Source organism: Mastacembelus armatus, chromosome 20, assembly GCF_900324485.2.
Source record: "Mastacembelus armatus chromosome 20, fMasArm1.2, whole genome shotgun sequence".
Lineage (NCBI taxonomy): Eukaryota > Metazoa > Chordata > Actinopteri > Synbranchiformes > Mastacembelidae > Mastacembelus > Mastacembelus armatus.
The window spans coordinates 3,012,523-3,028,001 of record NC_046652.1 but is presented as its reverse complement, the minus strand read 5'-3'; the positions used below and the strand labels follow the sequence as shown (position 1 = coordinate 3,028,001).

Below are 15,479 nucleotides of genomic sequence, written 5' to 3'. Positions count from 1 at the left end.
TGTTCGCATCATACATTAAATACCTGTAACATTACTAAATAACCTCTCAACTCTGTAACACACAGAGGCCATCACCATAGCAACAACATTACCCAGGTACTGGTCATTTCATCTTCTTCACTGGTGTCATGACATAAATCCACACTATGCAAATTACAGTTGTGTCTGTGTGGAGATATGAAGTCTCTTGGGAATAAACTAATATTACACATTATTAAATACATAAATGTCACTACACACACACACACACACACACACACACACACACAAGAATTATATATATAAGTGAATTAGAACTGGATTCAGATTCAAATTGTTATAAACCACATCCCTACATCTGAATGACCTGCCCTGTTTCTATTGGATAACAGAGCATCATCTCTTTTATCCTCTCTGTCTCTGTCTGTCTGTCTCTCTCTCTCTCTCTCCTCCTTTGCTCTCTCTCTCTCTCTCCTCCTTTGCGCTCTCTCTCTCTCTCTCTCCTCCTTTGCGCGCTCTCTCTCTCTCTCTCTCCTCCTTTGCGCTCTCTCTCTCTCTCTCTCTCTCTCTCTCTCTCCTCCTTTGCTCTCTGACTTGACTCCTCTTCCAGGCAGACAGTCTAACTGGTCCACTCTAAGAGTTCAGCTGCTGTAAAAACACTTTGGTTCAGGACCTGTGGATCAGAGAAGAGCCAGACCCCATGTCTGGATTTGAGCGCCTGTCAGAAATGCTGAATCCAGTTCTTTGAAAATCGCTGAACTTCCAGAGACTTGAATAATCGGCGCATCAGCAGAAAAAGTGTGGAGAGGACAGAGACAAGGACGCTGAGGGGAGGGGGGCTCTGTTTTAAAAAGTTCATTAACATTACCAACATACTGTAGCTCTGCTACATTTTTTTTCTTTGAAGGGTTACTTCTCCAGCCAGCAAAATTTCACCCAAAAGCAGACAACAGGATCATCCTGCGCTGACGCGGCTGGTCGGCAGGAAGCGGCTGGTGGCGGCAGGGGTCCTCGGGGTCGTTATGGTTCTGGTTTTGGTTATCCTTATCCCGGTTCTGGTCAACTCAGCGGGGACAGCGGCGCACTACGAAATGCTGGGTACCTGTAGGATGGTGTGCGACCCGTACGGCACCAAATCCCCGACCAGCACCGTCACGGCGGACACGGTCCGAGACAACAGCCTCGTGCAGTCTTTACCTACTTTTATTCAAGGTCCGAAAGGCGAACCGGGTCGGCCAGGTAAGGCGGGTCCAAGGGGACCTCCCGGTGAGCCGGGACCGCCCGGTCCAATGGGACCTCCTGGAGAGAAAGGGGAACCGGGCAGACCTGGTTTACCAGGACCTCCGGGATCCAGCGCAGCTGCCGGTGCAATTAGCGCGGCCACCTACAGCACCGTGCCCAAGATCGCCTTTTACGCAGGGCTGAAAAAGCAACACGAGGGCTACGAAGTTCTCAAGTTCGACGATGTGGTGACCAACTTGGGAAACCACTACGACCCGACCACCGGGAAGTTCACGTGCTCCATTCCCGGGATTTATTTCTTCATTTACCACGTCCTGATGCGCGGAGGAGACGGAACTAGCATGTGGGCTGATCTGTGCAAAAACAACCAGGTAACACAGTCGGACGCTTCTTACGTGTCTCCTTAGTTGGCTGTGGATTTATGACGTTAACTAACACTCCAGTATAACCCGCACATGCCACACATGCCATCACTTGTAGTGTAGGAATGTAGCGGCAGCCTCCAGCTTGGCACAGGCACCTTTAGGTGAAGCACCCACAGATCTCAGTCTAGATAGTATGTGGAAGCAAAAACTGGCACCTCGAAAGGGAAATGAAAGGAGGCACAAGACTGAGGCTGCCCTGCACACTCTTGAGTCACAGTGAAGGAAACTGACTCAACTTCAGACGTACAACTGAGATTACAGTTCACCTGAACTGTTCGGTGACCTGTAAACAGAATTACTAAGGAGGCCAAGTGCCCAGTGGGCTTTTGCACCTCTGATATATGATCTTCATTTGATCTGGTTTCTTTAGAGCTATTTTCAAATTTCGTTCAATCAGAACAAGTGACAATTTCTATGTGATCGCCAAAGCTTTATACACACACACACACACACCCTCACACACATATTTATATATACACACATTTTGCAAACATATAACAATGTGACTGAAGTATTTACCGGAGATTTCTCTGTGGTAAAATTTATTTTGTCTTCTGATCCATCCTAGTTTAATTAAATGGTTTTATGCATATGACCACAATGTCTGTTTGGTGTTTATATAAATCCATCTTAGGCAATATTTATTTTGCCTCTACAAAGTATTTTGGGGGATTTTCCAAAACGTTCCAGTAACGACAAATATTTTTTGGTACGTTGTGGAAGATGCATGAGTTTTAAAGTCAGGGGAAAACTTCATTTTCACATATTAGTGCAAACTGAAAAAGACAACAATCCTCTGTGCTCCTTTTATTGCTACAACTATTACTAATAGTGCTAATAATCATCATCATCATCATCATCATAATACTATTAATAATAATGATGAAGCTACAAAGGCAAGCCAAACACCTGAGGACCAACATAGGCCCTTTGCTGCCTCCTGTCTCGTCTGTTGTGTGCTTGCTCCATCATAGTGTCCTGTTCTCTGTGTCATTCTGTAGTGATCAGGCTGTCAGCATCACATCTAATCCGTGGGGCAAACCAGTGTTGCAGTGTCGCTCCACCAAGCACATCCCTCCTGCCTGTCAGCCTGCTACTGTAATGCTGCTGCAGCCCGCACCAAACAAAGCAAACATCTCTGGGATTAACCCAGCAGAGCTGCACACCATGACAAATCAGATGCTGAAAGACACGTTTCAATTAGGACCACTGCTACTGAGACTTTTAAACATACTGAGAAGGGAAAAACACACTGTGTAAATGATCAACACACAAAACTACCCATTGCCTTGATTTATGATCTGTTCACTTAGTATAATTGATATAAGCCACTTCCATCTTGTGAAGTACCTTTGTAACAATCAAATTACCATTAAAATAATTTTGTAAATTTATTGTCAATCTGCTAATTTCTAGGTCAACCGCAAATTATTGCTCTTTTTGCAAAAGGCGAGATTTTTTGCAATGTAAACATTCAGCAAGACTTTCTCCCTTTGTAATAACACCTGGAGACTTCTGCCAGTCAATTCACTGCACATGGACATGTCAGTGCATACTCTGGGTGTTTTCAACAGTGACAGAAGCTATTTTTTGACTCAACTGAGAAGATGTATTATTTCTGATGTAAAAACACACAAATAAATAATAGCAAAAATATTACCATAATACTATACTTTGAGCTCATGTTTTAAAATCTAAAAATGTACCATCTGAATAAGTCATTCATCAGTAATAATATTACAGTATTTCGCTTCTTCTTGACAAACTCACCTTTGTGGAGATCTTTGTCTTTTCGTGTGTTTGCAGGCTGATATGTCTGTGGTCGACACTGCTGCACAAATACAGTATGATTGTGCCCTTATGTGGTCTGTAAATTTATCTGATCTTGATTTTTACGTGAAATTATAATAATATTTGCAGTTTGTGTGCTTCCTCATGTCAGCCATTTTTTAAAAATCCACAGTGCAAAAATATAAATGTGTTTCCTGCATGAAAGACTGAATGCCCTTTTCCTCTGGAAAAAAATAGAGACATGTACAATTAGAAAACTTAAAATGAAAGTTTAAATGTGCATACAGCCTAATAATATATTTATCAGTTTTCTAGCATTTTACACATTTACCTGCTTTAAATAGAATCATAACAATGTGTATTTATCTCAAAGATGAACAGATACAGAAATGTGTTTGGTTACAGGCTGTGTAAAAAGAATTTCTTCTAACTTTAGGGGAAAAAATGTGAGAAAAGTTACAACAGCCATTAAAATATCCTAACATTTCAAATAGTCCAGTACGTACTTGAGTAGAGTTCGGAGATACTTCAGCGCTTTGCCTTTATAAACATTGGCTCCATTAAATAGTCAAATAGTACACAATACTAAAATGCTGCATACGTTACGTATGAATAATATTCTGATAATAATTCTCCTAGGAGCATTATATCTTTGAGCAAAACAATGAGCAGTTTAACTTTTGATAATTTATGCACATTTTGGTAATAATAATTTCACTGAAATACGATTGTTATAATGGAGGCCATTGAGTGTTTTGACACTAAAGTACTAATACCGCAAAACCAAAACAAATAAACAAAAACATTCATAACACAATCTGACAATAATTGCATATGTTAATGAGTAATGAAAAAAGGTTTTATACAATATTCATACAGAATTATTGACACAAGACTAAAAGTATGGAAGAGTAAAAAAATTTGCTCCAGATGATCTAAACTTGAAGAATAAGGACAGACACGAAAAAGGTCATTTGCAGCTACAGGTGTCACCTGCTGACAGGGCGCCAGAAAGAAAGAATAAGTGTCCCTCAGTTGACATCAGGTGTTAATTTTTCATTAAAAATTCTGCCACAGTAATATCCAGTATGTCATTTACAATGACGAATCACTAAACACGTGCTGCTGATTAGCTGACTATGGGCAGACTAGGATCTGACTCAGCTGCTTATTTTGTGACCTCTGTGTTTATTTGGTCACGCTGCTGCGTAAGAGTGTATGAATTACCAGGTTATCCATGTTGCATGCAACCATCTTAAAATAATTCTATTGAAAAGACTCCTAACCAGGCTCATTTCACAGGTGTGTCTTCAACCTCTCAGTAGGTTTAATATAAAACAATGTAAAGACAGTTATATACACACTGACATTAAAGTAAAGGTGTAGAGCTGATCCACATAATAGAAATATAGATCCAGTTATTTCTATTAATAGATATTGCATATATATGAGTATATTTGCTACTGGAAAGAGACTTTTAAAAAACACCACACTATGGTGGGTTATAACACTGACCACACAGCACTGTGAACCCCACTGACCTCCTCTTTACATACACGTGTTATTTACTGCAGTCATTCACCTGTGATTGATTCAATCATAATGCAGAACTAAAGTTTACACTTTACGTTCCATAATGAAGGCAAAACTGTCAAAAGAGAATTTAAATAAAATTCAGATTATATATGTCAGTACCACTGAGGCATAAATAATAAATAACTTGGATTATATTAGAGCCACACAGACAGATATTACATATCACTCTTGTTCTGTTTGTGTTTTATTTTCACTACTTAAGCTTTTAGTGCACAATTGCCCAGTGACGCAAATCACAAATTGGCCTCAAGGGCCTATACAATATGTACATCATAGCACAGCATCTGTTCCTATACCCCTGAATGGATTTATGGTATGGCCAAACAGAATGAAGTGTTATGAAGTGTGTTAGACTATAAACACATGAACAGCTTGATCCAGGCAGCTGTTGAGCAACTTTCAGGTTCCTCTAACAGATCGCATGAAGTCGAGGAGCAAGGAAAAGCTCAAATAAGGGAAATGGAAGTACTAAGTAGAATGTGAACACATGGCTCAGAGAGAGAGAGAGAGAGAGAGAAAGAGAGAAAAGAGGCTTCAACTCCAGGAGGATGATGATCCAAATCCAAACTGTGTGGACAAAGCGGTCCAAATATGGCTGACTGTCTAACACAGACTAAAAGAGAGCACAGGAACAAGAAGACAGAGAGAGGGACACACAGCTCACGTGCCCTAGGGAAAAAGTGAACAGGGGCATTAGAGAGATGTAGTGGTTTTCAAAAGAACTGCAGTAATTTCATTACCAGGACAAAATGTTCTATACACTGTACGTACTAGGATTAATAGAGTCACCACTGGCATGAGAACTGTAACAAGTAAAAGTCCTGAAGTAATCAAAGAATATACCAGTAACTAATGGTTAGTGTGCACAGATGAGTTTTAGGTTTGAATTTAGGATTTAGGTAACATTGTAGCTGCAGCATCATTTTGAGACTAGTACATGACAGGTCTTGGGAAGAAAGTTTATAAAGTAATAAATTAACCACAGCCGTTTTATAGCTGATAAAGACAGAACCAAGTGGACGAAGTAAATTAGCAATACTGAGCAGGCAGGCAGTAGGTTTAGAAGCCAACATGTGATTCAGCACAGCCAAACATTACACTCATTCTTCTGCCTAAAAAAAACAGAGATTAGTGTCTAATTCTGTATCTAGATTCATCAATTTTACTGCATACAAGTCTTAAAATATAATTAAGCCATGTGAACAGTGTTTGTGTAAATTTGGATACTGTGCCAAAGAGAAAAATATTGTGTTTTTGCTACCAATTAAGCAAAAGAAATATACTGGCCCAGCAGAAGATAAGGAACACTTGTATTTCAGACTCGTGCCATTAGATGTAGAAAACTCCAGTTTAGGACACATTTTTCAGAGTTGCCACTGAGTCCAAGAGACAAGACAAAGCTGTGTTTAAGTCAGGGGTACAATTTTCAACAGAGGCAGCTGTGACAGTGAACGGAGCCAGAACTCACTCACCAGGAGCAGTTACAGTTGATGGACCAGTGTGTCAAGTGGTAACTGTATTTGCACTAATGCTAGTGCCACTTTAAATTGATTTAAAAAAAGTGACAAAAGAGATGTGGTTGGGAAAGAGAGCAGAAATCACTCTCCCATGGGAAATAAAAGCATCATGTCAAGTGTGTTTCCATCAAAATGGGCAGGTTCATATACAAACTAGATGAAAGTTTCAATGAGTGGCAGAAAATTTTACTCAGAGGATCACAGGCCTAATTCGGGGGAATATTGAAGTCACCTATAATTAAAATCTCATCATGTAACAAAGATTCATTTTTAAATTTCTCAAAAAGCTATGAAAAATATTCACGTGGTTTATAAAGCACCACATCAGCAACATAAGTGTAAAAAGAATTACAACGTTCGGAGGTTAAATCAAAAATGCAATTTAAGGCAACACCACCACCTTGTTTAAAAGCCCAAACAACACTGATACAGGTACACTCAGCTGAAGAGGCTTCATTCAGTTTTAAGGAAACATTTGGCCATATCAAAGTCGCCTTGTTGAGCCAGCTATTATCTCATTGAGGTGAGTGTAACGCAAAGCTACTATATTTTTACGTTACCAAAATATCTGTGGGTCTTGCCCAATAAATGTAATGACAAGTAAAGTACACTGAAATCACAGAGTAAGGAGCCAACGCAGCAGAGTGAAGATAAAATGCTTGTAGAGATCGAAAGTCACATGCAGTTTGTGTCAATTTTGTCAGATATTAGTCAGTTTTGACACTTGCATCTGGCAATTTCCTGCCTCCAAACGAATCAGCTTACACCAAGATACGTCCGATGTTGCTGCTGAAGTTCTATTCATGCGGAGCAGGCGGCACACTGCAATTTTAGTACGTGTTTAGGCATTAAATCCTTGCATAACCAAATGCATTCCGTAATCAGGAAAAAGCTCTGTTTAAAAGTATCTTAGAACTGGGAGAAAAATTGTAAAAAGTGTGTTTGGAGTAAAAACTGGTGAAGAGAGAACAGACCTTTTTCACCCAAACTGCCCTGTAGCTGAGACATGGAAAGACTAAAATCATAAAAGGCCAGAATCAAGCATTTCTTTCATGGAGATGGAGAAGATAAACTAAGAGTGGAACTGCTCTTAACCTTGTCAACACATGATGAAAGGCACTGAACTGAACTATATACTGCATGTATATAGAGTTTTTATATTACAATACAACTGTAATAGCTGAGATGGATAAACACCTGCACTGAGAATCACCATTACTCAACTCAGCTGCTTGTAGAATATCAGATGCTTTTCATTTCTGTCCATAAAACACAACCCACTTTTTTTTTCTCTACACAAGATCAAAATCAAATGGTAGGGTAACTAACCCTATGTGCTCTTCTTCCAGGAACATGGTCAGTGCTATCAGAACATTTTTATTTTTAATGGTTTAAAAAATATTTTATTTTAAACAATAACTTTAATCAGAAGGAATGCAGCCAAAATGCACCTATGTGCAAATGGTGAAGCAACGAGTTGACACGCAGCTGAGATGAAATGGAAACCAGGTGAAATGAAAAGTCTGTCATTTTTGTCAGTTTTGGCTCTTACTTATGTCAAACAATAAATATAATGCACCCTATCCTCTCTCATATCAAGTGTGCATCCACAAGCATAGGTGTGAAAGATTTCACACTTTGCATAAACATAAACAAAAAATGACGGCCAGTAGAAACATATAGGTGGAAAAACCAGCTATCACCAACGAGTGTTGAGCATTAGAATCAAAAAGAAGAGCATATGATCAGCAGAGGGTTTGAAGTGACGAGTCCAACATTAACAAGTTGAAAAGAAACAGCTTTGTGAACCAAGGCGCTGGAAACTGTGCTGGACTTTGGCATAGAGGCCACAAGACATTACTACAACTTCTTCTTCATCACGTGACACACACTTGCCCGAAAAGCAGTTGTCCTATACACGATCACTGGAAAAGGAGACAAATTTAGTCTGTTCTCTAAAGGGGCTGAAAAACGTAGAAGAGCGTGGAATAATTTAATCATTTTTATTAACTGGGCAGCATAAAAAAAATCTCCCCACTGGGCAACTTTCACAGAAATAAATTGTGTATCATCTTTTGATCTGGCATCCATTTCTCCATAATTCAGCTACGTCATGAACAGTATGAGAAATACCATGTACTTTACTCGACATAGGTAACATAAGTTCTAATACTGCATTGTTTGCTTTGATTGTGTGAGTTACATTATGCTGCGATTGCTGTTTGTTGTTGTAATTCAGGGTCTTAATGTTAGTAGCAGGATTTGGACCAGAGGAACTTGGGAACCCACTTCGCTGTTGGTAGTCCGTCAGTCATTGCAGAGTGATCTCCCAGCAGCTACATTTTGTGATTTGAGATATTTTTTCAGTACAATTTCAGATTGGCTCTATATGCTGACATGACATGGGAGGACAGTGTTATTTTTAGTTTATATAGAGACAACATGCAACATAACATAGAGCCCACTGAACTTTAATGCTCTTGATTCCTGTAATTACCACCTGTGTCAACAGAGATTGCTGCTCACATTAAATTTTAATTATACCACGATTCTTCTCTATTATCCACAGTTCAGTCATTGATTTCATAAGTGTAACATACAGCACTAGTAATGCTAGTTAGCCTAAGTACTGATCACAGATAAATAGCCAGCCATTTATCCTAATATATTGTTTGCATTGCCAGTTGTGCCATATTAACTGTTGCGAGACCTTGTTCTTTATGACTGGCTATATGTTTATTGTCATGCTGCAAAATAAGTTTGGGACCAATCAGACTTCTGCCTGATGGTATTAGAGGGAAAAGAGTGTCTTCTGCTTTTGCACAGTAGCTACTATATATATCACACCGTACCGTGCAAAAAATGGGAGTGTAATGTTGGAGATACAAGGGTGTGGTGTGTGGTTTGGTTAAATGTCAAAGAAAACAGTTAAAGTAAAAGTTTAATAATGCTGTAGTTACTAGTGCTGGAGATCTATTGCAGCAGGAGGAGAGAACAATAAAGTTACTGAAGATATTTATGGAAGATATTTAAAGTCCGAATATCTGTTAAATAGTGAGAAACATAATCAGCAACATCCAGTGCAGCCAGTCAAAATAGTTGTGTCCTGCTTAAAGCCATTCGACTGCCAGCCTGTTACCAGTCAGTTCCCGGCCGGCTTCCAGCTGCCCCTCTTTATGTGTTGCCTAATAAAACATGTCTAGATTCTAGATTAGTCTAATTTCTCAAAACACACAGAGGCCAAAGTGTGATTGTCCAAGGTACTGTAGTCGCAATGCAGAGTCTGATCTTTATTTCATTCAGGTTGTTTTATTTCTGTGCTTGTGTTCATGCACATGCTCCCTGTGTGCTGCTTGGCACAGGTATGCTTTCACTGTTGATGTGTCAACATAAATTACATCAAAACAATAATCTGAAAATCTCTCTATGGTGTGTCCATGATCATTGCATCAATGGTTCACACACATCTGGAACAGCAGATATACTGCCATGGCATGAGGCCAAGACATATTAGTGTACAATGTTGTGGGTTATTTGGGTTCATGTATGGAGTCTGATGCTGCCTTTTAATAATGTAAAACAAAAGGAGTGTTCACATTTTCTGTCAGTGACTGACTAGAAGAGGACATTTCAACACCCAGTGTCATTAATACACTATTTACAAGACAAAAGACAGGCCATAGCTGAGAATGTATGCCTTTTTGTCTTTGGAAGTGCAAACATTCCCAATCATTTGCATTTTGTTCAATTACTCTGAACATCAGACCAACACAATATTAATATTAAAGTCTGTCTCTTTATTTTTTTAATTTCACCTGACGTAGGAGTTCGAATATTTGAGCTGTTTCCTTACTTATGTGCTACATCTATATTTAAAATCACAGTTAATTTGTTTGGAATGTGCAAAGGCCTTCCTGTGTGCATTTGTTTTGTTCAAATTAGTTTCCCCATGTGAACTGTGAATCTTCACCCGGTTTGACTGTCGGCTGCACCCGGTTTTTGGCTGGAATCTTTGACAACAGCTCACCTGTGTGTGTGCAGAAAATGCCTTGTGTGCCAAGTTTTCTCTCAGTTTAGAGACTTGCGTGTTGAGTTGCAGAAAAATAACAAAATAGACTTTGTGAAGAGCAGTGTAATGCAAGTTCTTAATTGTTCATATCTCCACACAAATTCAATATTATTGGCTTATTAAATTGGGTTATTTGTTTTATTTTATAACAATGAGGATTTCTTTGTCAGGCATGAAATTAATAGATTTTTTTCCTGTTAAGGAGGAAGGTGGGATCCAGGCATATTACATTAATTAGGTGGACTAAGTTCCTGGCTGATTAAGTTTGGTTAAGAGCATCTGAACTATACCAATGTGTAGAGCCATCAGAGATCCGTGCATGTTTTAAAGAATACTATTGGCTAGAATAAAATTCATCAAATGTTGATCATTATATTTTTGCTGTTGTTCCTTACTTGTTCTTCTAACGTCTCTATGTTCTCCTCTTTAGTGCCCCTCTCTAGCATCATGTTATCAAACATTAAAAGCAGCTTTCCCAGATACACATCCACAAATGTGATCTGACAGCTGTAGTTCAAGTGCTTAGGATCTTTCTTTTTTTTTTACTGTAGGTGCATGATAGGGCTGGATAAAAATATCTACAAATGTTTCCAGTTAATCACAATCCATATTTGAGTAATATGGCATTGATTCTTAAATTAGTTTCTCTGAGTAAATGAACTAAACGCAGAGGTTACTCAGTTAATAACACATGGCTTGTAAAATGTCTACTTTGTGGAAATTATGCATGGTTACAAGATTGACTATCTCTTAATGAATCTAGAGATCACATCTATAAGAGGGGCAGAGTGAAAACACACTCTGCACACTGATCTGGACTCTTGTGACTAAGCCGATTCTTTTCAGCTGCTTTTTGGTACAAACAAGGGCATCAGAGTCGTACTTCCGAGCTGGTCTTTGTGTCATTCTGCCCAAATTTCACTGCCTGGCCTAAATCCTCAGCAGGAAGAACCAACCTGTCACAACAGGTAGATGTTGTTGAGTTGAGGTAGAGTGAGTTGGATTTGTTGGCTGCTGTTTGTAAACACATTCAGAGTTGGCCCCTCCTCCCAGGCTCAACAGGTGAGAGTGATTGAGCAAATTAGAGTGTGAATGAAGAGAGGAAGCAGAGCTAGCAGTCAATCAGAGAAATGAAAGTTGTTTCAGCTGTTTTATTCTAAAGAATAAAAAACATGGCCACAACTTTGCACAATCCTACATGAAAGATTTGGTGCAAATGCAGCTGAAGCGCATGTTTCATCCTTGTCTGCTAAACTTTGTGAATGCAAAAAGAAATATTTATTGGTGGGATGTCTATGTTTGATCTCTATCATATCATTCTTCACCAAGTCACCTAGAAGCCTGCAAGCCTCTAAAAAAACAAAAAAAAAAACAAAAACAATGATGATCTATCCTCCTGATGTGGAAATGAAATAAGATCCATTCAAAGTGCTGCTATTCACATCATTAATCAGAGCTCTTAATTTGCTTTGCTGAAGAGATATGAATTTCTGTTTTTCTCTCCTGCGATCAATAAGGCTTAATGATTTCTGGACTTAGGTGAAGCATCTGTTGCTAAGAGTTCATGTGTAGCAAATTGTCTTTGGTAAGAAGCTTCTTCATTGCTCTGATTTAACTTTGGTTGAACCTGAAACTGCGGACATGGAAGGTCGGAGCTGTCACAGTAGAACTATGTCTGAACACAGTGGTGGTTCTTTTCTGGTGGTCTGTAAGTGATGTGCCTTCACACCTTGATATCACAGAGCGCTGCGTTCAGATAGAGCCCTGAAATCTGCTGAGTAGTGACATCCAGATGGTCTTCTTACATGTTTACAAGTCAACTTTCATACCATAACTTTCATAATTGTGTTACATTAACACAATTTACTGCTCTGGGGACTTCCAGCAGAAGTCTTAATTTTGTGTGTGTGTAGGTTGTTGACCTAATAATAAATTTAATTTAAATTTACTTGTTTAAGTTGTTGAAGCTTATTGTTGGCTACTAATATTTGCTGACTCCTTGTCCATATTTAAAAATATCTTGTAAGTTTTGACATTTTCTTGTGGAAAAAAAAAAAAAAATGACCATAAAAAACTGTGACAGTTGGTATGTTCAAGACCATGATCACAATCATGACATCTTGACAACTACTGACAAGATTGCCAGAAGTTATTTATTTATTTTTGATATTTTGCCTTTTCTGAAAGTGACAGTAGAGACAGAGAAGAAACACAATGAGAATGAAGGGTATAGGTATACAGCACAGGCCCCCCAGACAGAAACTGGGCATGCTGCTTTATGTCTTAAACACATAGCATACATTATAAAACAAACTCCCAACCTCCCACCTACAATATATTCTAATATCTGTATAGATATAGATATTGCATCACTAATTACTCATAATGGACTAAGAAGAGCAAATGTGTTTTTGAGCCGATCACCACAACAACCTTTGATTTGATTAAATGCAAATCAGTGTCTTGTGGATTTGATATGCCATAAATTTCTGACTGTGCACAGCTTAGCTCTCAGTCTTGGACATTAGGTGCACACTTCTATTGCACTGCTGAATGATTAAAAAATGGGTCTGGTATGAACAAGGTGCAACAGGGTCTTGTAATCTAAAGCAAAGAGCTTTAGACTCTTGCTTTTGATGTGATTATTTAATGTGTATGATTTGTGTGTGTGTGTGTGTGTGTGTGTGTGTGTGCACATTCCTGCAGGTGCGTGCCAGTGCCATAGCGCAGGATGCAGACCAGAACTACGACTATGCCAGTAACAGCGCTGTGCTGCACCTGGAGCCCGGAGACGAGGTTTATATTAAACTAGATGGAGGCAAGGCTCATGGAGGCAACAACAACAAGTACAGCACCTTCTCTGGATTCATCATCTATGCTGATTAAACTACACATTTGTGCACTCAGCTGTTTTAGGCTTCATAGCCCAGTCCTACTGATCTACCCTCTACAAATAAGATGCTTAGACTTACAATTTTAAACGTGCTGATAAACCAATATAAATCACTCTTCATAACCTATGTATAATTTTATTTTATTTATACATGTTGTCATCATCACTGTCCACATTGAAAGTGAAAGTGACAATAATGTCAGTGAAATAGCTGAATTTTAAACCATTAGGACACACTGGAACTTACTAATGTCTTTGTGTTAATGTAGTGCTGTCATGAAGTAATGATGGTGAAGTAACGATGGAGCAGTTTGTGTTCCTGGTCAATGGAGGTTGTGGGAAAAGTATGCAGATAAAGATCCTTCACTGTTAAGTCTGACTGGGCAACTGACAACTAACAAATCAAGCTGTTTATCAAAAACTAAGCGTAAGTGAAAACAGGAAATTCAATAGAAATGCAGCAGCTTGTGGATAGTTCTGAAAATCTGTCAAGTCAATTACTGTCAGGTAATTGACTCAGTGATGATTTTGTGCAATATCTATTATAATAAACTATATTCATGGTGATAATTACTAAGAAAGTCTTCAGTCAGTGTGTGTGTTTCTTTCTTATTTGATAATCTGTATAACGTGCATGGAAAGGCTGGTAATACCTGAAGTGCATTAAGGAATAGCAAATAATATTCACACATATGAACAGAATTGGGAAGACAGAATTATTAAGTTGAATTAAATCTAATCAAATAATCTGTACACATTTTATACAATCTTTTAATCTTCACAGATTCTGATTTAGTCTTTATCTAATAATGTGCTGATTCAGTTTAAGCACCATGATTACTAAGGTGGTATGTGTCCTATGTTGTAAAAACACACAACGTACACTTGATGGAAGGTTGATGCCCATTTCTCCTACTACTAGTCCAGATCCAAACACAAAGTTACGGTTATCACCTCAGAGTAAACTGCAATGGGCATGATAAGAATATCTGACACTGTCAAACAAAATACTAAATATCATATCTGCATTTTTCATGAGGTGGAAAAATAATATCAATTACAGATATCTCAGTTTACAGTCTTATTACCTGTATCACTATTGTTAGCTGAATGTTTTTCTCATCTGATTGTAAGTATAATACTGTATTAAATGCTTGAGCTTACTTATTTGTAACAACAAAACATTTCAGTTTAATTATACAGTATCTGTCTGTGAGAGTCACGAGATAACATACGTGTGTCACATCACGCCCACATAAACTTGCATGTTTGTGATCTTTATGTTCACTTCGGCACTGCGGCAAATGCCAGAAATCCACTTGATTACTCACAAATACTGGATATTCATAAGACCTTGTAATTACTGCAGCTCACCACCACACTGCACTGCACCACAGCAACTGAAAGAAACAGTACAACATTTGTGGAAATCCAAACAAAAAATGAGTATATTTGAATAGGCACAGATAATGCCTTTTTAATAAATGCAAAAACATCAGATTTTTATTATTTTTTAATTTTTTTTTTTATTTTTGCAGTAATAATTTTGCTTCTCATCTGAATGAAACAATACCACAGAGGTCACACCACCTCTTTTCAGTCATAAAATATGGTCCATATGATGTCTTAAAACCATTTGTTTACATTGTAGCTGAGCACAAAGTACAAGTGGTTAGAAATGATGTGCTGTTTGTGGTTTAAGGAGCAGTTAATGTTGTGTGCGATTCCTTCACCAACAAATGCAGGCGCTATAACTCTACACAAATCATTCAATATTTTGCAGTTTTCAAACTGTTTATAAAATATGAACAAACAGTTTGACTAGTGTGTAAACTAACAAAACACAAGATGTATTGTGCAGTTGTTTCCAGGCTCCTTCTTCATTTTTAATACAGCTACGCTGTTGTTTGGTGCTCGAAGTGTTTGTGCTTAAACCAAAGACATAAAAGTGATTCATTCACAAGCCT

The 15,479-nt window shown here is 38.4% G+C and overlaps 1 protein-coding gene across 1 annotated transcript; it reads left to right on the top strand.

Annotated features, from left to right (window-relative positions):
- The first annotated feature begins 956 nt into the window (after positions 1-956).
- On the top strand, positions 957-13,505 carry c1ql3a (complement component 1, q subcomponent-like 3a). The gene is made up of 2 exons (XM_026292433.1): positions 957-1,592; positions 13,326-13,505. The coding sequence occupies exons 1-2, from the start codon at positions 1,002-1,004 to the stop codon at positions 13,503-13,505; spliced, it is 771 nt and encodes a 256-aa protein (XP_026148218.1). The 5' UTR covers positions 957-1,001.
- Positions 13,506-15,479: the final 1,974 nt, after the last annotated feature.